We start from the raw sequence: 25,486 nt of genomic DNA, 5'->3' as shown, positions 1-25,486 counted from the left end.
TCAACCTCCAGAAACAGCTGTCAGGTTTGGGGGCTTTTTTTAGTCAGAAGATGTCTACTAGAATGATGAAGTCCTGATTATTTCTAATCACAGAATTTCACATTTGGAACTAACCTTTAAGCATGTATGTTTTGATGTAGTTCTTAGTGTTTTGAGTGTTATTTCCATTGTGTGGGATCTTGTGATTTTTTTTTGTTGTGGTTTGTTGATTTGTTGTTTTTGTTTTTTTTTAAAATGACCAATTCTAAGATGTTGAGAGAAACTTTAGTGTGATAAATCTGAGAGGTACAGCCAACCTGGCTTTTATTCACCTGAAATTAATGGCAAGTTTTGTTCTTCCTCTTGTGGGAGGGATGAGTGAAGCCACTAACAGTCACTGCCATTGTTGGAATTCTACTGTATGTTTACTGGTGATGGTAATGGAGATAACCTTTCCCTCACAGGCCATCAAAAACAATGCTGGATTTAGAGTATGGATCCTGTTCTTCCTTGTGATGTGTTCATTTTCCTTGCTTTTCCTGGACTGGTATGATAATTAAAAATATAATATTGCCTACATGCTTTGGTTCTGGAACTTTTGACATTTTTTCACTGGAGCAGGGTATATGGCATACCTGTGTACATTATGCATTTTTCATACTGCTACGATGGAAATACTTCCCAATAAATAAGCACATGTATATATCCATTAGTGCCAAGGGAGCTGACAGCATTCATTTTAACTCCCTTTATCGAACATAAAACCACACTTAATCCTGCAGAGAACATAGAAACCTTTGAAAGAGCCAGTAAGAAAGCTGCAAGCTGGAGCAGAGCTAACAGAAGAAAAAAAACAATAATGGTTTTATCAGTCACCCCCACACCTGTGATGTTTCCGGTCCAGCTCCCAGTGTGCAGACCAGATCAAGAGAAAACTCTTACTGTGCAAAAGCAGCTACACTGTCTCAGGCTTTTATTTAATCATACCACTTCAGTACATAGTGAGCATTTTGCACATGTATGACCTCTACTTCTAATCCTTTGAAACTACTCGAGTCAGAGATCAGGTTGATTTAGTAGTAGTAATAATAATAAGTCGTCAACTAAAGAGGCTTACTTCTAGGTGAAAAGAGAGAATACAACACAAACAAATTGTGCAGTGAAACATCTTCCGGGATGTTGGAACAAAGCCAAAGGCTAGACAATATTAAAGCCAAAATCTTCAAAGTACTAAAAGTGGGAGCAATTTGTTAACTAAAAAAAACAACAAACCCCAGTCTCCAAACCAACTGTGGCTAAGAATCAATAAACTCCCTCCTGTGAAATCAGAGGAAAAAATGGTTTTGACTTCAAGAAGCATAAGCAACTGTTTCTCCTAGATCATAAAGCTTAGTATTTTTTTTAATGTTTACTGTCAGGAGAGAGAGAAATAAGTTGTTTCTCATCAGTATTTACTTGTGCATTGAAGTTTTTATTGTCCTAAATTTATGGAAGGACATGTATCACGAATCATTTTTATCTAGGACAGTCTCGGGGAACAGATCTTTCCATCTTGTAAAATCTGAATCTCCTCTGTAAATATGTTGATATGAAATGTGTGTTTTGCTCTGTCTCTTCTGAAATGTATATTTCTATACATTACATGCAACAAGCAGCAACGTCCTTACTCTTTACTCTGCAGAGTGAAAATGTCAAAAGTTACTTGTGAGTTAATTACATTCAATAAAGCATATGCCTAGTGGAAAATGCAAACGTGGTATGTTTTGAGTATCTTAACATAAGCTTGAAATTTTTAAATGCAAAGAAAAAATTGGCATGTAATTTATTGCTTTTTATGCATTCCACATACCACACTGACTTAATAAAAAGCCTTTTACAGACATTACTGTGTAATGCACATTTTGTATCAAACCTAGAGAATTAAGTAATAATGGTTATTTTTACTGTATTGTTGACAAAGCAGTTTTCTACTGGAGGAAAAAATAAAAGTAGAGCTGACTGTGTTTGTACTACTACAGATCTTGAAACAGCCCCTACTGCTGTTTTCCCTTTGTTTTTATACAGTGTCTACCAACTTTTGACATGTCCACTACACCTTGTCCCATTCAAGTTACATGAACAAAAAAGGTGACCTGCTTGCCCAGATGCTTCACACACTTATTTTGTCTGTTAAATTAACCAGATGTCTTTTTTGTAATGTATATTTAAGATTTATAATAAAAATAAAACATGGTTTCACACAAAGACCAGATAAGTTTGTAATTACAATGGAACCTTAACGTGCATCCACAACACTATGATGTTCTTCTAAGTCTTCTCCCCTCCCAAGCCATACATGAACAGCCCTACTCCTCACTCAGTTTCACATGTAGCTTGCAAACAGCCAGTTGTGTTATCTAATGTGTTACTGGTTCACTTGTGATGCTCAGTGTTTAAAGTATAAAACTGCAAACCATACATAAACTGAAAGCTCTTAGCCTCTAAGTAATAAAAAGGGGAAATGTTAATGTAATAAAAGAGAAAATTTAGACATGTTACTCCCTCAGTTGTATCCAACAAATTACATAGTGGACTATATCTAGTGTGAACAGGCTTTCAGCCTCATAAGTATGATCAAAAGATGTCATTTCTCATTAGAACATCCCAAACTGTGTATTTTTTACACTATCCTCAACATCCACCACTAAAACTGTCTGTGTTTTTCCTTAATGTCTATCTAGTTTGTGTTTCAGTGCACATCCTTACCAAGATGCTAAAGCCACAGTGGAAATGCAGTTAAATCCTGTTGACAGCAATAATAAAACATTGAGCATGCCTTGTTGCAGAGAACTTCATTATCACTTACAAATAAACAACAGTAAAGAAAAAGTAAGAAAAATGCTACCTGACAGTTTCTTTCTCCATACAAGTCATTACATTATGCCCCTGACATCAATGCTGACTATCATTCTTGCTTGCGCCAAAACTAAATATTAGATATAGCTTTCAGCTAAACAAGAGATCACTCTAGTTATGGCTGGGGTGTTTCAGTTTGCAAAATGACAAAGGATAAAAAAAAAATTAATAAATAAAGTATTGGTTCAGACAATAGAACACATGATTTATCTAAGGTCCAAGCCCTGAAAATCCAGTGAAGAAATCTGTCAGTATGCAATAAACTGCAAGAACATATCTAATGTTGGAATTATTTTTAACATTGAAAATGGTGTCAAAGCTCTAAAGCAATGCTGATATGCACCTTGTTTTATGCCCATGAATGTTCTGCAGCAAGTTTTTGTTTGGTTTTGGTTGGTTTTTTTTTTTTTGCAAAGCAGTATCAGCAAACAGAAGCAATTGCACCATAAACATGAGTAACCTCTAAATTATCCATAATTATATTTAATGAAAAGTTCCTTAAAGTCCCTTAGTTACCTTCAAATGACATAGTGTTAATAATTAGCTTATCATACTAAGCTGATTTCTCAGCAGCTTCAGTCTCCTGTTCAGACAGTTTCTCTTCTGACAGTACCGTCATCCATGGGGACACTGAGCGCGTGATGGTTTGTTTGGCCAGATTGTAGTGGTTTATGACTGTGTAAAATTTCCCTCGAGCACTGGAGTCTTGTTCAGAGTAGTAGTTTTCCAACCCAGCTGGAATGCATTGATTATTCTGAGAAGAAAAAAAACCAAAAAAACCCATCACTTACTTACTTAGATGACAGATACAGCCCCACACACCCCAAAAGTAGGTTAGGGTTTTTTTCTTTTCCTTGTAGTTTAAGCCAACATTCACTTTCTGCAAGTCAAGATGCAACAATTAACGACAGCATTGTCCTACTGTGTTCAAAATGTTCTTCGCTGCAACCCTTGAACTACTACTGCATTGGCCAGGAAGACCAATCTGGGTCTATATGCAAGAATAATTAATGTACAAGAAACACACTTGCCTAAAATTCAGTTTAAAAGTACTCAATCTCTCGTTCCAGCCATATTTTGCTTCTTTTTCCTCCCCACCTTGTTCCAGCTATTTGATCTACCATTACAGATGTCTGCATTCTGCCTTTAGATCAGCTTCAGGCATTTTAACATGGTGTTTTCAGTCTGAGGGACAGAAATTACTACAGATGTACTGCTGCCAAGGTATGAATAGTTTTATAGCCCAGTAAATAAGACACACAGGGAAAACACTGTGGGTGTCCAAGCTTGTGTGCAAGCGTGCACACACATACAAAATACTTTGCTCTTGATTGTCAGAAAGATGTAGCTGCCAGCAGGCTTTTAAAAAGCTATCGCTAGCCAAGGGACTACATTATTTAATTTCCTGGAAGTGTAAGAGCACTGCAGAGAAAATTCTAGATGCTCAGAGCTTTTGAAAGTGAAATACTGGATTTAGAGAGTGAAATATGAAGTATGATCCAAACTTTGCTGTCATCTTAAAAACCAAAATGAACATGCACATGGAGTGCATCAGTCAGCAGGTATCATCCAGCAACCGGTCACTGTCGGTGCAGTAAAAGCCTACGAAGCAGCGAGATGCACTGAAGGAAAACCTGATTTAAACGTATCCTGTGACACCCCGCCCCAGGTTTTGCTCCAGGTCACAGGTCTGTCCGCAGGTCTTCTGCTGTATCTGCCAGGCCAGGCAGCCTTGCCTGATATTTCAGAGTGTTAGGGCAGTCATCTGGGCAACTGAACTGACCCTCTAAAATATAAACTACGCATAGCTGCAGCTCGAGGAAAATTAAGTTTAATAATTTCTACTCTGTTTTAAAAAAGCAAGAGGCTGTTCCGTCTTCCTGCTTCCAGCACCGGAAGACTAAAATTTACAGTGCTACAGCTCAGCAACTTTGAACTGCTACTTATCTCACAGAACTTGGCAAACAAAACTTAATAGTGGAAATTTCTGAGCACAAAAACAAGCAAAAATGTCATGGGTTTCAGGACCAGCTCCTATTTCTAATGTGTCCACATTTACTTTTGAGTTGACCCTTGTAAAAAAAACAACCACCAAGTGGCATAAATAAGCACCAGTAGCAGGAGTTTAAAAGGGTTTAAATCATAAAGCACAGAAAGATTGAGGGGAAGATCGAGCAGACAGTCTTGGCTTAGTAGAAATTTTGCATCCTAAAAATGTTAGAGTGAAAAAAGCGTCAAAAGGTATGAAAGAGAAGAGCAAGACTTGCCAAAACAAGGGCCTACAGGTAGTCAGTTTTATGAACCTGCCTGCCTCTGATGAATGCAGCCTCCTGGCAGGTTTGACTGCTGAGAGAAGACTCACCTTCAAAGGACTGACAGCCCTTCCACAGAGTTAACACCTCATCCATTCTAACCTGCATGTGCGACGAGAGCCTCGATGTGTCTCAGACATACAATGGTGCTCAAAGTTACCACATCCACCCAGTTTATTTGTTATCATTTGTTAAGGTAGCACTACAAAGCAGAGGGGATTTAACCCCAGCTAAGCAGGCACTTGTGCCTGTTCAGCACCGTTGGAGGCAATGGAGGTTTCCCCATGGTCATAATTGTTGTATATGCCAGCTGCAAGACCGGGACCTAGATTTAAAAAAAAAAAACAAAAAAAAAAAAACCTACTCCCTAACAGCTCTGTAATAGAGCTATTTGAGATGCATGTTCCCCTACATCACCCATGCCATCTTCTGGAAGTATTATCTGTGCTTTATCTGGGCTAACTGACGCTACTTCTGAGGTGATAAAGTGACTAAAAGAAGTACGTAGACACAGACATCTTTGTAGTGATTGTTCCACCCAGCCATGGGATGTAGTCACAACTCTAAATATTTAAAATGGGGGAAAGAACACAATCCATTGATCTAATGAAATCTGCCAAGGAAATTCAAGCAAATATAGTTATTAGTGCTGAAGACAAGCCAAGATTACTGCCAGTCTAAAAAAATGCCACAGAATTTTGTGTTGCTTTTAGAAGCAATTTACTTTGTAACAGGCAAAATGACTCAGTAACGTTATTTTCTGTAGTCACAAACATGCACAACATCTGAGAGAAGAGCCTAAAGAAACAAGCAGCAGAGTTTCCATCCTGACTGCATTTTGGCTCCCGGGATTTCATGCTTCTAGAAAAGATGGGAAAACCTTCCCATTTACTCATTGCTCCTTGTGTACCGCCCAAGGACAGGCCCCTTTGCTTCCCTCCTAATCAAGACAAGCCATGCAGCACTTGGGAGTGACTGAGCAACAGGAACTGGTGCCACTTCTCATCCTGCTGCTTGCCCGAGACCTTCAGCTTACGCAGAACATTTCTCTCCATCCTTTTTCTTTCCTTCTTTCCATGGTTCCCAGACGAGAGAAGTAATAAGGAAGGCCATGAGGAGAAACTGGGATGCTCCGGAGTGAGTTGCAAGTCTCTTGTTTCTTTCACAACGCTTCTATTTCAGATATTAGTTACGGGTTAAGGCCTTTGATGCCAGAGAAAACCCTGGCTGCCAGTCCATACCTGGCTCTATTAAGATGACTCCTTTTGTTCCTTTGGCATGAAGACCCCAGTGGTATTCACTTATAAGTAGTATCTTCTGTCACATTAACTTTGCTGGGTCAGTAATTCCAAACTTAATAGATGATGGTGTTGTCTTTAATGTATTGAAATTACTTTGTTGTACTGTCCATGAGTCTGACAATGCAGGTGCCTTGGCAACAAAAGCTAAAGGGCAGCAGATGCAGAATGGAGCATACTGAAGCCTGGGAGAAATTCCTCCAGGATCTAAGTGCACTCAGGTGAGTCTCACCAACAGCCAGTAAAGAGTACTTCAGAGGAGTGATCTACACAACTGCAGTACTAGGGCTGTGTCAGAAAGCTTGAGCAAGCACAAAATTGAGGCTCAAGCAGTTAAAGATTGCTATACAAAGGAAGATGAGCACCTTTTTAAGCACACCTTCAAGCCCTGGATGCACAGGACATGAAAGGCTGAAAACACTGAAACCTTTGGAACTGCTCCATGCATGAGAGCATCAAGGCAGAGAAGAGCGAGTCTGACTCAGAGCTGCGGTAGCTCAGCCTTTATGCGGATTCCCATGGTGCCAGGCTTCCTGAGGCAGGGGACATCTTTGCCCTTAACTGGGAAATCACATCAGCATCCAAAGCCTGGGGACATCCAGGCCAGAGAACGTTTTTGAGTCCACCTGAAGCACAAAGTCAGTCCGCAGAGACATTGGTCACAAGGTGACAGGCTTTTTAATCTGTCTTAGGACATCTGTGCCAAGCTATGCCATGACGTATTATGGACTCTCCCAAAAAAAGATGCAAAGGCAACAAATACAAATTCATGTCAACACTGCTAGTTTCAGGCCTCGTGTCATTTGCTAACATGTTTATCCTGTAAAACCCTTAAGAGTTACATGACCAAAGATGCTGTGTCTCCTGGCATTATGCTGCCAAGCAGCTGGGAAACAGCTTCCATGAAAAACCCAACACTGGGAGAGCGTAATAGTGCTGCACCCTAAAAACAAAGCATGAGCCATGGGATGTTCTGCCCAACCTCTCTTTCAAACACTGAGCCCTAAGGAGAGAAAGCCAACCAGATTCTGCTCACAGTGCAACTGAAATACAGCTAAGGAACTGTTCTCCCCTTAAATGTTTGTGACACTAGGAAGACAAAAGCAGCCAGAAGGCTGCTGCTCAAAGGAAGGGACAACACGGTGTGAATAGAAGCAGAAGCAGCAGACTGTTACTAGACTTATGGCAGGAGCACGTAACGGACCACTTCTGTCATGTCAGGATCAAATCAGAATAGACTCCACAGGAACATACAGTCCATATTCCAAATTGCTCAAAGCCAGGAGAAATCTTGGGGGAAAAGGCTATCATCCCATGAGACATGAGCACACAGGAGTTTCAGCGCTTGTCTGAGACAACACAAAAACTCAACAGCAGAACCAAAAGCTGGATCTCCTGAGTTACAGCCAAATATTCTAACTACAGTATCTTTTGCCCTTGAATCAAGGGAAAGCAGTGACCTAAAACTGAATACTTGGAGCTAACTTAATCCAGCCAGGGCACCACTGATTATAAGTTTGGACTAGACTCTTGAAAGATATTTATGTGCCTGAAGTGACAGAATCAAAAGTCCTGAACAAGATCGTCAAGGAGGGCTGAGGCAGCCATTGCTTCTTAAATCCTTTTGAAGATCATTCTAGGTACCCATTTGATTCATTATGTGACTAAATATTCTCAAAAAATCAGAGAGAAGAATGCCATCATCACTGCTACTTTTCTTATCTAATTAGAGCCAAGTTCAACCCTGCTAAATTTACAACTGAGCGAAATCAATGTTACCTGACTTTCAGCCCAGGGCATAGCTGAGGAGCCAGCACTACCATCTCGCACGAATGAAGTGAGCCCCAGCTTCCCTTTCACTTAGCACCAGTGCGTTTTCCAATAAATGTGTTTTCCCTTTTTTGGCATTGCTTTTGGCCTATGGCAGTAGGGCTTGGAGGTCACTGTTCTAGAACAAGAAGTTCTTTCTACAAAAATAATCCTAAGGTAACTCTACTACTCTTAATGAGAACATCACTCAACTGTTTCTTTGACACATATTTCAGAGTAATTTTTTTTTCTCCAGGTTTTACCATTCTCTTCTTTGCAAGACACCTGAATTTGGAGGAACATGCAACATTAAACCGTATGACCCAATAAAAGAGGGCTTTGTCCAGACAACTGCAGATGAAGTAGGTTTGAAGGACACTGATGTTGGGAATTCTTCTATATTTTCAGTGTTTAAAGCATTAGCAAAATAACATTATGAAAACTGTGCAATAGTACAACCTCAATTATAAATGAAACAGAAAGAAACACAGCAGGAAGCACACTAACCTATGAAAAAACAAACACAAATTTCTATGCAATGCAGCACGACTTAATCAAGGTTATGCAGAAAACAATGCAGAGAATATTACAGACTCTCCTATTCTTCTAGAATGCATACACAATTTACCTTGAAAACAAATCCTTCTGGACAGGTATGATCATACTTGTAAACCTTGTAGACTACCAGGAATACAACACAGGTTAAGAACGCAAGGGCAAAAAGGACCAGCACAGTTACCTGTAAAGAAAAATAAAACATGCTCATGTTAGTAATGCATGGCTTATTATATTGCTGTGTGTTATTGTAGGCAGCAGAAGCCAGCTATGAATGCACTTTACAGTAAAATCAAGCGAAGCTCCTTAATTATTGAGGGAGAACAAGGAAGCAGCTTCTACCTCCCCCTTCTCAGAGAAGCAAGCAGATCATCTGGTCCGTGGCTCATTGCCTCTGTACTGCAAGGCTTTTTTGGTTGTGTTTCTGTTTAGTGCACACAAGGCCAGAAGGGCATATCGAGGCAGCTTGGGTCTCATGCTTTTTCGGTATTTGGATGATGCGTGTCTAGTTTATGTCAGCTGATCAGCATGATTGTTTTCCCTGTGCCTGTCTAAGAATGGAGTCAGGTGAGAGTAAGTTAGCACAGGTGTCATCCAGATAATACAAAGGTGACTCTAGCAGGGCACGGAGAAAGTAATGTCTGCCCTCTCTTGTTAGGATGAGAATCTGTTGTGCCTGCTATGAAGGTATGGGACAGTGACACCAGTAGTCTGCATGCTTGATTGCTCAATGCTCCTTAATTTATAGGTTTAAACAGTACTTCTTCATCACACAGAGACTGTACAGGAGTAGTTCACTGCCAGATCCATAAGGGAATACACCATGTTCAACACAGGGCTATCCTCAAGGAGTTCTCTTGCACCTCTTTCCACACAGAAGCCATTACAGTGCATTACATGGCACTGACTTTTCACCATGTCCTTAAGTACCTCTCTGGTCCCAAACTTGGGCTGGAGGAAAATCCTCCTTAAGTTGAATCTTAAGTTGAAATCAGTGTCAGTACCAAGCTAGCCTCTTCCAGTAATAAACTCTGAGCAGCTGGAGACCATCAGCCTTTGAGGTGAGATGGGAGACAGAACTACCTCTACAATTACCTCACCCACTGCCAAGAAAAAGCACAAGATTTTGGCCTAGCAGTTACACTGCAGAGCTCCCTAATTCAGACCTGTTTTTGTAGAAAGTATAAGCTGAGCACATAGCATTCATTACCTGGGAGAGTGTCCCAGATGTGTGTTTGCATAATTCTAAAGCTTCTACTGATAGAGAAATGAGTAGCTCAAGGAGATTACACAGTAAGAGTGGTTGAGCCTTTTTTTTTTTTTTTGGCAAGTTAGAAAGAAGCCAGCATGTGCTACAGCATAAAAAACAGTAATAAACAAAAACTACAAGATTATGTGATTAATTAAAACAAAGTATAATATGATCTAAATTTTAAAGGAAGACAAGTAAGCCAGCTATATACACCTCCTAAAAAGAGAACTTAGGCACATGAGGGTCAATTATGCAAACAAGAATAATCTAGCATTTGAGAAAGCAGTAACAACAAAATAATTGTAGCTTTGCCTCCTGGTAAAAAACCCCACCACACACTTCCTTTATGATAAACCCCAGAACTAACACGATTTGCAACACTGCAAACTGCGTGTGGCAGTGAGACTAGCACACTGAAGGACTGAGATGAACTTTTAGGGACTTCTCATGCTGGGGAAGAGAACTTCACCATGGGCAGACAACAGCGAGCGTTAAATTTCCTGGCTGAAACAAAGTTGGGGAGTATCATGTGCTGCTGAAGCCAAGGATTTGATAAGACTTTTTGATAGAAAATAAGCAAAAAAAGGAGGGCTAGAGGAGAGACAGGGAGAACTGCAGATCAGAAAGTAATTTAGCAGAAGAAATGTAGATATTAATGTAACAATGCCAAATGAAATAGGACATGGAGCAAAGGACCTTTCTGGTTAATAGCACCATCTTCAGTTTCTCAGAACAGTCACTGGATTACAAAAAAAAAAAATCATATTCCTAATCACCCTCTGAAAACCTCACACTGACATCAATTTTCAAATCCAATTAGTCCTTTCCCTTTATTACTCGTTTGCATACACAAAGGTTAACTTGGATAAATCACTCTGCCTTGCCAACCTCGTATTTTTTGCTCACATGTCCCATGTCTCAGTATGTCCTGCAAGAATCTAAGAGATAAAGCACATTTTCCTTTCTGGTCATTCTCTGTGGCCAGGTTTAATAACAAACAACACACCCCTCCCCCAGTCCCCATTCCTGGCCAAGCCATGCCCTAGCTCAGCCCCTCTCATATGTTTTTAATCAGGCTTCTCCCTTTTTTTCTTCCACAGATGTCTGGGGCCTGCTCCTGTGTTTCCTCAGCTACACACATCTACAAGGTCCTTCACCCTCTGGCTTGCCCCAAATTTTGCATCCCACCTGCCAGTGTTTTCTCTTCCACAAATGTAACAAGCCTTGTTCTCTATTCTCACCTCAAACTTCTCCTTACAGTCCAGCCTCTAGAAAACCTGACCTTTCTCCCCTAAGCTTGCAGTTCCCCCTTGGGGCTCCTTGTCCCACCTCCCTAACGCCTTGCTGCTATCTCCAAGTGCCACGCACTGCCAAGGAGCCCTAACCATGCCTAGGTCCGCAGCACTGTCTGCCTGTGGGGCCTTCTTCCCCTACGGAGCTCCAGCTGCTGCTGGGGAGCATGGGAAGATGAGGAACCAGAAAGGAGGGAGCACTCCTCACCCAGCCCAGCAGCTCTACAACACACACATGGCCTGGTCCAAGTTGCAGGTTTTGGGTCATTCAGTTCCCACGGACTCAAAGTGCACGTTATACCATTCCTTTTGCTCTGACAGTCACTGCTCTTGCCCTTAAAGAAGAAAGGGACAAGAGAGACTAGAAAATGGGGATAGAAAAGATAAAATCCAGATGGGATTATTGCTGAGGCTTTCCATGCTCTATACCTCCACACTGCCTTCGAGAAAGGCTGCTCTCTCTAGGAGCACAGGTGTGTGACGTGGGACACAGACGCCAAGCAGAACAACTGATACAGTACGGATTGATTCAATTCAGCTCACATTTGTCTCCTCCACAGATAGGAGTAAACAGTTTTAAATGGTTGGAAAAATATTCTCAAATCTAAAAGCATTTTAATCACATTCCCTGGTCATCCTACTAGCAGGGATAGTAGAATTATGACATTATTCCCCGCTCGTAACCATTTTGACATACAGTGAGGCTTCAGGAACATACTATAAAGCTAACAAGCTATTTTGTAGTTGAGATTAAATATTAAACAATAGAAAAAATATGTATTTTCACAATCACTGTAGGATCACTCTATCCAAGGCTCTGAAACTGTTTTGGAAAGTAATCATGTTTTTTTTAAAGAGGTCACAAGCCCAGTGTTCTGTGGATTGCTGGAGCCTGGCAAGTTGCAGAGCCACAGCCTCAGGGCTGATTTGCTGAGACACACAGCATTTACCTGTTTCAGCAACCTACACAGAGCTGTGAGTTCTCACTGCCTGTACAAGTCACATCCAGCATGGTTCTTCCATTGCCACACAGTAAGCCACTGGGAAGAGCTCTCAGGGCTCCTGGTTCGTAATTCTCACGAAATATCTCTCACTCTATTTCCTAATGTTATTAATCTTGGTATTAAGATGTACATTTTTTACTCTCATTATCTCCAATAATTTGCAATCACACTCCATTTGCAAATCCCTAATCAAGTAAGCTCTTGTCTCCTTCCTACTAGAGGAGAAGCTCCCTTCTCTTACCACCCTTCAGGATGTGAGTACCTTCTATTTACGTAAAGGACAGTCGCACATGCAAACGACATGGAAAGGAATCCATCCCTGGATTCCAAGGTGATCGCAATCACCTGTTAATCCCATCCACTTCTCCCCTATAAGCTGAAAATCCTTCTCTTCCTTCTAATAGCCATTTTCCTTCACTCTCACAATAACCCATCACTGATGGTCCACAATTGTCAGATCCCCAGGTTCACTTCTGAACCTGAGGCAGTCAGCTTCTCTCCCCTGGCAGTAATACAGTGCGACCCCACCTCTCTGCCTCACCTTCTGAGCCCTCTCCTCCCAGACGCCTTGCAGAAATAAAAGCATGGAAAGAGGGAAGGTGACAAGCTGCTCTTTAGACCACATGCACTACCAAAGCTGTCATTTTATTGCTTTCTTCCACAGCAACTTTGCACACTCACTATAAACTAAAGTTGCTCTCTTCTTCCTACTGGGGTGCTAGCAGCAACTTGCCCTCTTCCTCTGTTCAAGGTAGGAGAGGATGCAATGCATGTGCAAGCACCACTCCCTCTCTTCTGGAAGGAAATCTTGAATCTCTTCTCTTTGTGGTAGCCAGCTGGCTGAGGGCAGGACCCTACACAGTGGGAGAAGTCTTTTGAATTACTATGATCATTCACTGCCATGTACATCCTGCAGAACTCCAAGGTGACTGTCACACCACACGCGTGATGGGCTTTTAAAATAGTTTTTTTGAAATAACTATCAGATAAGCACAAACAATTGTTTCTTTTAACTAGAAACTGAAAGAGTGGTTTTGTTTTCATCTTGAGAGTGTCCTTTAAAGTTGGTTTTAAGGGGATCTGGCAGCAAAACAAAGTGAACAGAAAAGATGACAAGATATTATGAACGTGGCAGATTTTTGAATAGATTGTAAGTGAAGAGCAGAAGGACAACGTCTAGCCAGAAGCCATTACAGTAATCGAAATGAGAGATGACTAATGAATTAAGCATACCCACAGCAAAAAAAACCTGTCTTCAGACTCTGTAAGCATTTAGCCCAACAAATGAAACACACCAGATCTGACAACTACACTAACATGTAAACAGCTCCTGATAAGGCCTTACCATCAAGATCTGCTACATCTGTCCAGTCAGTCCATCCTAGTTTGCTACAGCTGCAAAACACTGCAAGCTGTATGTTCTCTGCCTGGCTACTGCAGTCTCCTCCTTCCTCACTGTGCTAATATTTATTGTGGTCCCTTTTTAATCAAGTCAGAATATTACAGCAAAATCCATCAATTGCATGAACTGAGCCTGCTTCTCTTCACATCCCTTCCTGGCTCCTGTCCCTTCTGAACAAGCCATGTTTCAAGGCATGCACAAGTCTGCCCCTTTTTGCTCCTCTTAGCTCTATTTCCTTCCACTTTGCCTGTATCCCACTGTCCCACTTAAAGCCTGGGTGCCATCAGTTTCTCCTCTGCCTTCACCTCCACCTTTCTTGTCATGCCTGATATTCTTTCATTAACCCACTCTTACTGTGCTGCTTTGCACCGCCTTCCTTCATGCTTTTCCTTCTGTCATGCACCTTTCGGTATACAAACCCACCTAGGAGTATTCCTGTTATAACGAGAAGTGGAACTAAAATGGAACTAACAAGACATCCAGTAATTTTCACTGCTCAATCACTGCCACTTGGCCACATCTCATCTCTGCTCTACATCTATGCATTATCTATTTCAATTGCAGCCTCTTGGGAATACAACTTTCATTTCTGATTTGTCTGTGAAGTGCTAGGCACAGACTCGGTGCTAGCACCAAACAAAAAGAGTGAAGACATACACTTATAGAGCACCTTTCATATGAAGTGATTTACAACCAATTTATACTTTGCTCACCAGTGAAATGCAAAGTCCTCTGGGATGAAATACAGCAACTCTGTACAACCATTTAGGACAGGAAATTAATATTATTGCTATCCAATTTAAACTACAAGAGAATTTTAGGCAGGCAGACTGTAATTACAATAGATTGTGTCTGGCTACATCCCACAGACTAAAATTCGTAAAACATCACACTGGCTTCCCTGCAAATGGCCGTGACCTCCATTTCACCTCTCTCCACTAAAATCCTGCATCTCCAGCTGCACAATGCCCTCTACCAGCATGTTAGAGAACACTGAAATCAGCTCTCCACTTCCCCTAACATTCCTGCTTTTCCAAAACTATATTCTTCTTTGCTATTACCTGGGCCTGTCCCTAGAAGTTTACATGAAACAATGCACTTAAGGATTAAGAAAGGTCCAATGGCAACATGAAAGAAAAAAAGGAATATTCACATCTATACATACATTTGACTCGTATTAACTTATAGAGCAATCCAAATTATACAGAACAACTTGGTACAATTTCCTATACTGGCTATGGGAATATACATACATATACAGGATGACCGGTGACTCAAAAGACAACCAGGTGCCTCATTTCAGAAGAGTATTTCTAACATCACATGTCATGTTTAGCTATATCACTGGTATCTATAAACTCAGCTTCTTCACCAGAACATTCCCATCAAACCTTTGTCCTCAAAGAGGATGACACAGTTTTGGGGTAAACAGAAAAAGCAGGAGAAATCCAAAGACTGTCCTTCTCAGAAATGACAAAGAGGAAGAGAGAACTGGCTTGGATACTTACCTGGAGATGACTGGGAGTAGCAGCCAGAAAGATTGATTCATGAAGGATAGTAACCAAAAAGAAGGTACAGACCCAGTGCTTATTAACAGCACCAGTGCAAGACAACAAAACCAGCCTGCAAGGGAGTCGACTAATGAAACCTGAGGGAGATAGCGTTAAACAAAAACAGGTTAACAAGGCAGTGGCCTTGAGAGTCTAGCACTGTGGCTTAATACAGCTATTCAGGACAGTGTTCCCATCACCTTCCATCACATGGCACCACATATTAGCTTCTTAACTACAGAGATCTGAGAAACAGTTCAAGAAACCCTGTGGCCCTGAGATAACCACCTCATCACCTTCCCATACAAACCCAGAAGATATTACTGAGGCCAGGACACAGGCTGGAAAAGGTTACTACAGAAGAGAGGCTATTTAAGTGTTACATACATCTGGAGAGACCCAAAACATCTTCTGTGTGACCAGTGTCACTGGTTCTGCTCCAAGAAAAGGATTCCTAATGGATACAATGGCAGAAGACACCTGACTTAGAGAGAGGGAGCTGCTGTTAGGCATCCACTTTACTTAAATCCTCCAGCTCTGAATTCCTTTTAGCCAAAAATTTAGCAGGAGGATTGTCAATGTCGTATCAGAGAATTATCAAAGATTTTAAAAAATGGAAAAATGACAGTTGCCATGCAGTGCCTTTACTTACATCAATTGTTTTAAAATAGCAGTTACATTGAAAGAAGAATCTCTTTTATTCTTCTTGCTTGAAGTAATAACGGAAATATTCAAAGCCTGCCAAACGCTTATACTTTTGAGCAACTTTAATCCTGTGAGTAGTTATACTGAAGAAAACAGAACTACTCACGGCAGTAAGTACCTGCCACTCTTCCAGCACTCAGTGACAGACACAGAATATACTTAAGGAAGTGGTATCCTGTACAGGAATCAGCAGAAATCTCATGCACCTAACAGACTTTTTAAGTGGGAGCAAAGAGCTACTCAACACACAGAGTAATCACACAGAGAGAGAAGTATTTTCCTTGTCTCTGATTTTTTTTGCAGCAATAATAATCATTGCTATTACTAAGAACAGGTAAATAACTCTTGAGGCAGAAATATGTTTTAAGGGATGCCCCTTTAAGATCAAAAATGGAATATTTAAATCTATGTTGCTTACATTTCTTCAGTCTTAAAATAACCAGGTAAAACTGAGAGAACTGATTTTGAAAGGAAGTCTCGATTCCTCTTCTATAACCTCATGCAGACATTTCAACAACTGCTTGCTACTTGATAGTAGCTTGTACCATATGGTCTTACCACAGAAATAAGCTTGAGGCTTTGGCTCTGCAGTTAGAGATGTCAAGGATAAAGTCTGAAAAACTGGATTGCCTTTGAAGGCATACCACAGCTTGGGTTTATTTAAAGGCTTGGAATTTATTGGAAAACATAAGTGTTTGCTTTCAAAATACTTCTGAATATTCTTTATTCAGGTTGCCCCAAGACAGAAAAAAATCTCATGCTTTGATACAATAGACATTTTTCTTCAATTGGTGTATTAGTGCACAATTGCCAATTGTAGCCCAATTCAATGAGTACCAGAACAGACATCCCACTACAAAATCCAACCAGAGTTTGTAAAAACACTGCTCTGTCAATGGGGAGGCACAGGTTTGGCCTTGGGTAACTGATACCATCATTTTTTGCTGAAATAGCTTCCTCCTATGTCCTGATTCATAATACTCCTTTGAAATTACATTTCCAGCCTTATTGTGTTATTCTGAACAGCAGACAATTTACAGGAGAGAAAAATCTGCCTCATTCAAAGTTGCTTTCCAGATATGAAGGACGAACTCCTCACATTAGTAGCCTACACTGTTCAAAGAACAAAAGCAAGATTTCTATTTCTCAATGAAGAATAATCTTCAGTGAAAAAATCACATCTTCCTTGGTGTGGTTAGTGCCATAAAACTAAATCAAGACAATAGGGTTCTCAGAATCAGGAAGTCTTCACATTCTTCTGACAGATTCTGATTTGAATTGAGAATGTGCCTTCATACAGGAAAATTATACTTGCAGTTTTCTTTGTAAACATTCTCAGCTCTGTTGTAATAACTGTGGTAATGTGGATTGAATGCAGAAAAAAACAATTTATAATTTCTTATTCACCAAATGATCTACATGACATATGCACATGCTGGAGTTGCTTCATTTGTTATAATGTATAATTTCTCAAGAACAGCTTTAGATGATCTGCACTGCTGAATTCCCCAAAATGCAATCTGCTTTGTCCTTATTTAAGAAGTACATCTTAGAATACACATGTGAATTTTTTGTAAATATGACTGATTGACTTTTTTTTATTTTTAGCACAACATTTGGGCTGTGTCTTGTGGCAAGCTTATGCATCGGTGATGTACAATATTAAAATCATTAAAACAGCATCTGAAGCTTTTTTCATGAACACAAGCCAAAGTCAATATCCCACCAGTTAAATAATGCATTTCATAATTATAGCAAATATTTAATTTTCAAACAAATATCCTTTTGCTCTCTCAGAATCAACAGCAGCAGTTAACATGATGGTTCACAATTAATAAAGACCCAGGAGAAAACCTCACACAATCAGTACTTTTCATCTACATATTTATGAAATTTCATCAATTATTCATGTAATATTTACTACCGGGAGTGGTGAATATGACAATCATCCCTGCTGGAGAACCAGTCAGTTCTCTTTAAAATGTTGCAAGCAGCATAATTCAATCTAAAACTGTTATATAGAGATTAAGGGACATTTTTAGGACCTGAATATTCTGCATGAAACTATTGTTTTCAATTAACTGAACCACAATTTTCCTAATTGATCAACCCCCACACTCTTCTTTAGAAGCCTAGACTTAGAGCCAGTGTGAATCACCCTGCAATTCCCAAGAGATACCATATCTTACTGAAACCTTTCTCTGATGCAGTAGTTACCTAGCAGCAAAACCTAGCAACCCTGCAGTATGAGATTAATCCCAGAGTGATCATCATAAAGTAGTATCTAAAAGATATTTAAGTATGCCATACAAAGGTATATAAAAATGCAATGCAAAAATGGCTTCTAACTGTTCAGCTATACAAATTAGAAAAGACTACCCAACGGCACAACAAGCTATTTATTTGTTGTTCAGCGAGATCTCATTTGCTCAGCTCTCCCAACAAAGACAGCAAGAACCCAGATCTACAAAGGGATGTGCAAAACATTTAGATGCAACTAAGATATTAAAACCCCTCCCTTATCTACAATTTAATGTTCAAGCAATGAAATCCCTTAGTCCCTACAGCTAGTGGGTAAGTTAAAAATTCCTCAGGTATAGGTTCTGCTCAGTTGCTTGGAACTGAAGTCCTAGCAGGGTACTCAGACTAAACACTCTCTCCCCTTTCTCTTCTACAATGTAGTAAGCATTTTCAGATCACCTTAGTGTGACCAGGACACACACAAAGGGCAGCCAGACATAAGTCCTCCTTATTCTGAGCTGTCCATCTGCAACTCACCCAACAATACAGTGTGCACAACCCTCACCCGAGGGGAAGGGGATTACTCTCAAGGATTGGTACTATGGTGCCAGGAGGAGAAAGAGAGAATGTTAGTCTGATGTAGCATTTTCCCTGAGGGATGGGATGTCCTAAATCAGGGAATAGAAAAACTGGAACTAGGTTTCTTAGCTCCTTAGTAAATCCCTGCCAGACCCTACAACATTTCTTACTAGCTATCAGGGGTGGTTCCCACACAGCTTACTGGGAACTTACACGGTTCACTGTACGGCCAAAGACTCCACTGGATGGCCTGCACTTAAAACATTGGTCCTGGCAACACTCTGCAAAGTTCCTTTGCAAGTGTAGCCTAAAGCATCTAACCCCTCCTTGAGCCTCCACTTTCTCCCGATTCCACAGAGCTGTATGTACACTTCTGAGGGTAGGCTTGGGCCTGAGCAGCTATTAGAACCCCTGGTCAGGCATAAGAGAACTAGAATCTTTGGGTGTGCCCTAAAACTCCTGTCATGCAAACAGAGGTTAGAAGTGTGCAATATGAAGAGAATCCACATCTTTACTGAAAACCGTGTTTTTCCCTCATACTAAACGTTAGACTTTCCAAATGTATTTGTACTGAACAGTGTGGTTGCCTACTGTTTAAAAATGCTTCGGCATTCTTGAGTAAGATGCCAAGAGGACAGCACTGAAAAGCTGTAGTGTTCCTTTCTTAAGACAATAAGTAGGAAAGCATGAGCTAAAGTGCCAACTTTCCTGCTCTGCTTTACTTCCACAGAGCAAGAAAACCTATCCTCCAGTGAGAAGGGGGAAAGGTAATTCAATCCGTGCATCAGTTAAGCTCTCAGCTTTCCTCTGGGACTACTGAAGGGAGTAATAAGGCTGTGGATACTAAAGAGTAAATCTGAGTCAGATTCTTGCTGAACTGCCATCTGCCAGTAACAGTCGTCACCAAGTTGTACGATACAATTGGACCAGGAAAACTGATAGCAAAGAGCTCTGGTATACATGCCTGAGCTGCCAAGTCATACATTAAACTATAAAAAAATACATAATGGACTATGACAGTGCTTTTAAGAGAATGGTTTGGCCACAGTGGAAAATAAGAAGCCAAAAAGAAAACAAACACTCTTGTGGTTCTTGTTCTTCAACACTAACAGAAGCTTTATCCATGCCACAAGAGCTACCTGCGTGCAGCCCACTTACACGCTGGCTAGCCATGTTCTGAAAGCCACGTGCTGACAGAAGCGCCTTCGGAATTCATTTGCCAGTGAGGGATTACATGTAATAATGCTGCAAGATTTGCTTTTGCTTCTAATTGCTAAATACTGAACTATTGTAACTTTTTTTCTCCCCATGTCCAGTTATACCCGCAACAGCCACTCAGTTATAGCCAGTTTTGACTATGGTCAGCAATTGATTTTAAGCACTTCTGTGAGCACAACCGAGTCATTAACATGTTCAGATAGCACTGCTTACCTTAAATCTTTCTGAAACCCCTTCAGTGATGCTGATTGTGAATTCAGCTATTTTAGGAGTACGGAACTTTCCCTTCTTGCGATCAGGTTCATATTCTGTTTTCGTTTTGACCACAACCTTTAAAAAAAAAATCAAAAAGCTGTCAGCTGAAACTAGACACATGAATCTTATTCATTAACTTGTTTACCTGCTTACAAGCACATCTAGCACAGTATTTTTCCCCCCATTTTGTATAATTTTTCTATGGAAGCTGTAAGTTGCTAGTTATTTTTCCTGACATAGCAATCAACAACAAAACTATCTCTCAAAGTTGTTTTGATGGACCTACAGGAAGACTTGTTATGCAATAGTTTCACAAATGTTCAATTTTTTCAGCTGTGGTGGTACCGTGCTCCTATACAACTTAGTTCAAATTCAAATCATGAAGCTTCCCACTGTCCTGGTTAGAAACAAGCAGGTGATACGACCTGACCCAACGACCACACACTCAAACAGTACTGGAGCTACACTACTGCTCCCCAGCTAGCACCCTTTTATGCCAAGCATGACGTCACATGGTATGGAATACCCCTTTGGCTAGTTTGGATCACCTGTCCTGGCTGTGTCCCATCCCAGCTTCTTGTGAAAATTAACTCTATCCTAGCCAAAAACCAGGACGCCCACTTTGTATAGTTTGAAAATAGACACCTCTATTTGCTTCAGAAGATCCCATTAATGGGATTTCAAATAGGACGAGTACTGAAGAGTGCCCACAGAAATCTAGCAGATGATAATGCTGCCAGTAGCCATGTTCTTTGATGGCAGGATTTTGAGTTTAAAAAGTAGTGAAATGACCCATCTGGTTGCTATTCACTATGTGCTAGACTATAGCTCTTCACACTCTTAACACCTAACTTTTACATTATCAGCTGCAAGCAGCAAGATGCACACAAACCCTTGTGTTAATGACACTTCTTCAAACCCAAGACTCTTTAACTTCAGCTTATTTCTTGCTATGAGCTATTATTGCCCCAAGCTACACAATTTAGTATCTTATCTTTATTCCTAAAATATTCATTATGTCAGCCGTATCTCTAGTGCTCTCCTAGGCATTCTAATTGTACAAAAATTTCACATACCTAACCTATTTGCCTCATTTTTGTCTCCTACAATTTTTCAGGATCTTCTTCAAAGTATCACTCTCAAGATAGGGTGCAGTTTATTGTACTGACAGCACTATTAAGTTTTGTTCAATTGCCTCTGTTGTTGCAAAGAATAAATATCTATAGACTCTTTTAGAATTTTTGAACCAGATTCTATCTTTAGAGCATCTTGTGGTATCAACAGCAACTACATTATTCTGAAGTTCAGATTGTGATGTTTACAGGTAGCCAGGCACTGAAACTGAAGCTTTAGGTTCCCCTCTCCTCACTTCCCTGAAATGGTATCTAGAATGTGTAACTGTACCTTGACACTCAGTACCACAGAGCTTATTAGACACTTTCACAGCATTACACATGTATGTGCAGGACATAGGTTTAGAAACTTTACCTATTTTCAGCTACAATTAATAAGATAATAATTATTAAGTATTTCACTTTACAACTGCCCAACAGCATCATGGAACTAAACTGTCTGAAAACTGTTTGAATGCTTTTTAACATTTTACTTCCCTTCCTCCCCCCTTTATGTTGCATAATCTCAGGCAACTCAAATCACATTCAGCTGACACTGAACGTACAGTTCTATCTGCTTGGTTATATAATGTCTTCTTTTGTTTAACATACCTAAATATGAATTTAAATCAGTTCATCCCTTTAATTTAGAAGCTGTCAAAATCATCAAATTCTTAGCACTGTAGTCACTACTGTTCAAGGAGTTATGCTTCACTGCCATCCTAGAGCCTTGTAAGTGAATAATAAGCATAGATATATGAAGCATGTACTCCTATTCATTATAGACGAGTGTCTTCATACTTCAGAATTTGATCTATGTGTCAATCTTGATTTAATACTGTTTCTTTTTTTCACATCAGTTGCTCTAGTAGTGCCTTTGAGTCTGTAGCAACCAGTAAAGACACACTGACATGACTGACAGTTACAGAAGGAAACCAGTAGGACCATTAAATACATATTTTTATTTTTCCCTTTTCCGTTTGCAAAAGGAAAGCAAAGCTACTATACAAATAGACAGTGGAAAGAGTAGAAGAGCTCATCAAATATTCCTTTATTTCAGCTTCTGGCCTAGTTGCACATTTTCTTTCGTTCAAGGCAACCATCATGAAGGTGGGAGGAGTTCCACCCCATTCTAGTAGGAGCAATCAGGCTGGCAGAGAACCTCCTGGGTTCACTACAGCGGCTCCGTTTAGGTTAAACCTATTGCCACACAGGTCCCTAGTTCAGACTTCTGCTTAGCAGTGCAGTAATGTAACAAATTCCTTTGGACGTTGGTCCTTGGTAATCGGTTATATCCAGTCACCAGTTGGCAGGCGTATCAGACACAGTAAGACTTAACTTGTTTTAAAGCCTTAGGGTGCAATTTTGTCCTCAGTTACAAGATTTACACCCATGTAACCAAGGGCAGAAAATGGACCCTCAGGCACTCTAACAGCTGTTATGGCTTATTGCATTTATGCCTGCCAACTGGTCACCACACACAACACAGAATGATGTTGATAGCAATTAAAATGGACGTCACAAATTTATTTGTATTGCCTACAAGCAACACTCTACTAAAGCAAATTTCACAAGCTAAAATTCTTTACCCCAAGTTAAGATTCTGTGAATTTTTTTGAGCTATGAGGAATGTATAGCTATCAGCTTACCTAGAAGTAGAACTGAGCTCGTGGAGGACACAATGCCAAATATAAAAATCAGCATGAAGATATTACTGACCATTTCCCAGTTAAATTTTGTATTTTTTAAAGACCGCAAAGCTTTTTTCCAGATGCATATGTGAGAAATGTGCAAGTATCCTACTAAAATAGGATACTGAAAAACAGAATACTGGAACACCTGAAAAAGTATCCTACTACTGTATGCCTTACCTGTAGCAACACTTAACTGAATTCTTTATTGTGAGGAAAATAAAGATATTTACAGGCTATCAGATTCACCTTCCTAAATCCTTAAAATTAAATCCCTAGTAATCAAGCCATGTAGTGAGGAATTCAGGATGCACATTTCCCTTCCAACCTGTGAGCAGTGTGTTGGACTGCTCCCTTCCAGCTAAGGAATCACTTATTTGGAGGGCTTTGAACCAAGTCAGTTGCCAAGGAGAAAACTCAGTGGCCTGTTCTCATTACTTCAGCCTGTCTGAGGCTAGCATTAATCTCCTACTGAAGCACAGAAGGAACATCGAAGTTCTTTCTCTCTGTGGCCAGTTTGCCCATGTACATCTTGCAGAGACATTAAGCAGTGGTTCATCCCCCCATTAGGGGGGCTTTTTCTGGACAGAGAAAATTCATGTCATTCACAGAGAATACACAGTACCTTCCAGAGACAAAAAAGAAAGATGCAGAATAGGAAGGACTACGACAACACAGCTCAGAAGAGCTTGCAATTGTAAGTTTATATATTTCATACTGCTGCACTGAAATCTATATATGCTTATCGCTAACATTTTTCACTGCTTTTTAATGCAAATCACTACTACTGGATTTTCATTAGCTTAACCATTAGGTTTTTATCTCCAGAGGGAACTAGCACGCCTTAAAAGCCCCCATATTTCTTGCCATTTCTAAGCTGCTCATTACATGTAACCTATTCTTTTGCTGTTTGCCTGAGATTTGGGTGTGATTCTCCAGGGTGGAAACTAAAGCCTACTGTACCTTATCAGGAGGCGGGAACTGGAGCTGATTGACATCCAGGGGTGTGATCAAGGGGATGGTGTCAAATCCATCCTCCAAAAGGGGCTGCTTTGTGCTCTTCTCGCTGAAATTATTCCCCAGTTTCACCATTCTTCCCGGATAGAAGGATTTTCTGCTGGCACACACAGGCACACACGCAGAGAAATGCACAATGTCAGAAACTCAGGATGCACCAGACTTCCCCCAACCCCCGGGGAACCCGAAACATCTTAACGGCAAAAAAAACCCCAAAAAACCCGCGTTGGTCTCTGTGACTCGGTTACATTTCGGCGTTTTAGAAAGTAAGAACAATGGCCAGCGCTTTCATTATCAAAGTTTAAAAAAAACCCACACCAAAAAAACCAAAAGCACCCCAAAATCCCAACCCTTTAGCCTGATCCGAGCGACGCCTTCCCGCACCACGCCGGTGCGGCATCGCCCCTCAGCCCGCAGCATGGGATCCGGAGGGCGCCGGTGGTGGCTCCCGCCCCGGCCCCACCGCAGCATCTCCCTGCCCGACAGCCCCGGCTCCTCCCGCTGCCTGCCCCCCGCAGCGGAGCCGTGTCCGGAGGGCACACCGCGCCCCGCCATGGCGCTTCCCGGCCTCTCCTCAGAGGGACAACGGCCCCCCGCGGCCGGCAGGCAGGCTGGCTAGCTGGCGGGCGCCGCCGCCACTCACCGCCGCGGCTCCCGGCCCTTCCGCAGGGACGGCGAGGTGTGAGGCAGCGGCCCCGCCACTCACCGCCGCGGCTCCCGGCCCTTCCTCGGGGGGCGGCGAGGCGTCGTTCCGCCGCGGCCCGCGCAGCAATGGCGGAGCTGGGGGCGAGGCAGCGGCTTTTCCTCCGCGGGGTGACTCTAGGCGGCCGCAGCGCCGGGGCCGTGACGCAGCTGCCGCCTGGCTGAGGGCAGCTCTGGAGCAGCAGCACAAAGGAGCCCCGCTGGGATGAGGCGGGCGGCTCCCCCCAGCCGGCTACTGGCGCAGCGGCAGCAGGTGGAGAAGGAGGCGGCGGCGGGGGGGACGGGATGGGACGCACCGCCCTCCGCGCCCCTCCCCTGCCGGAGCCGTATGGTACGGGGGGCGGTGGCGGCGGCTGCCCGTTCGTTGCGCTAACGGCTTCTCTGCCCCTCACAGCAGCCCCTTGTCCCTGAGGTGGGGACCTCCTGGCCGGACTGCCCCCGCCCCAGGGGACCCCTGGCAGGGGGGGCAGCCTCAGTACCTCGGGCGGGGAAACTGCGCTAAATAAGGGGACGGCGGAGAAGGGGCCCGGGGCCCGGCCTCGTCTTCCCCGCCGGCGGGGCTGGGCGGCGGCTAGAGCCGGGGGGGGGGGGGGGTTTAATCGCCGATCGGTCAGCTTC

General features: G+C 41.7%; 2 protein-coding genes across 8 annotated transcripts in view; one reads left to right on the top strand and one right to left on the bottom strand.

The window, feature by feature from the left end:
• The window catches only part of STX18 (syntaxin 18), a 73,006-nt gene extending 71,275 nt beyond the window's left edge, over positions 1–1,731 (top strand). For both annotated transcript variants that reach the window (XM_075752497.1, XM_075752499.1), the window contains exon 11: positions 444–1,731. In XM_075752497.1, coding sequence (XP_075608612.1) covers positions 444–539 — 96 coding nt within the window. In that variant the 3' untranslated portion in view covers positions 540–1,731. The remainder of the gene's footprint in view (positions 1–443) is intronic.
• NSG1 (neuronal vesicle trafficking associated 1) lies at positions 936–25,399 on the bottom strand. 6 transcript variants are annotated; one of them, XM_075752506.1, is made up of 5 exons: positions 24,810–25,399; positions 24,113–24,266; positions 20,305–20,421; positions 8,922–9,032; positions 936–3,628 (listed from the first exon to the last, which is right to left on the bottom strand). In XM_075752506.1, exons 2-5 carry the CDS (start codon positions 24,239–24,241, stop codon positions 3,428–3,430), a joined length of 558 nt encoding a protein of 185 aa, XP_075608621.1. In that variant the 5' UTR covers positions 24,242–24,266; positions 24,810–25,399; the 3' UTR covers positions 936–3,427. The 6 variants fall into 6 exon arrangements, with proteins under 6 accessions (XP_075608621.1, XP_075608620.1, XP_075608622.1 ...); XM_075752505.1 differs by having other exon boundaries at positions 24,113–24,263; XM_075752507.1 differs by having other exon boundaries at positions 24,113–24,359; positions 24,873–25,399.
• Positions 25,400–25,486: the final 87 nt, after the last annotated feature.

This window comes from Balearica regulorum, chromosome 4, assembly GCF_011004875.1.
Source record: "Balearica regulorum gibbericeps isolate bBalReg1 chromosome 4, bBalReg1.pri, whole genome shotgun sequence".
Lineage (NCBI taxonomy): Eukaryota > Metazoa > Chordata > Aves > Gruiformes > Gruidae > Balearica > Balearica regulorum.
Note: the sequence above shows the minus strand (reverse complement) of the source record. Positions and strands in the feature narration are given on the sequence as shown.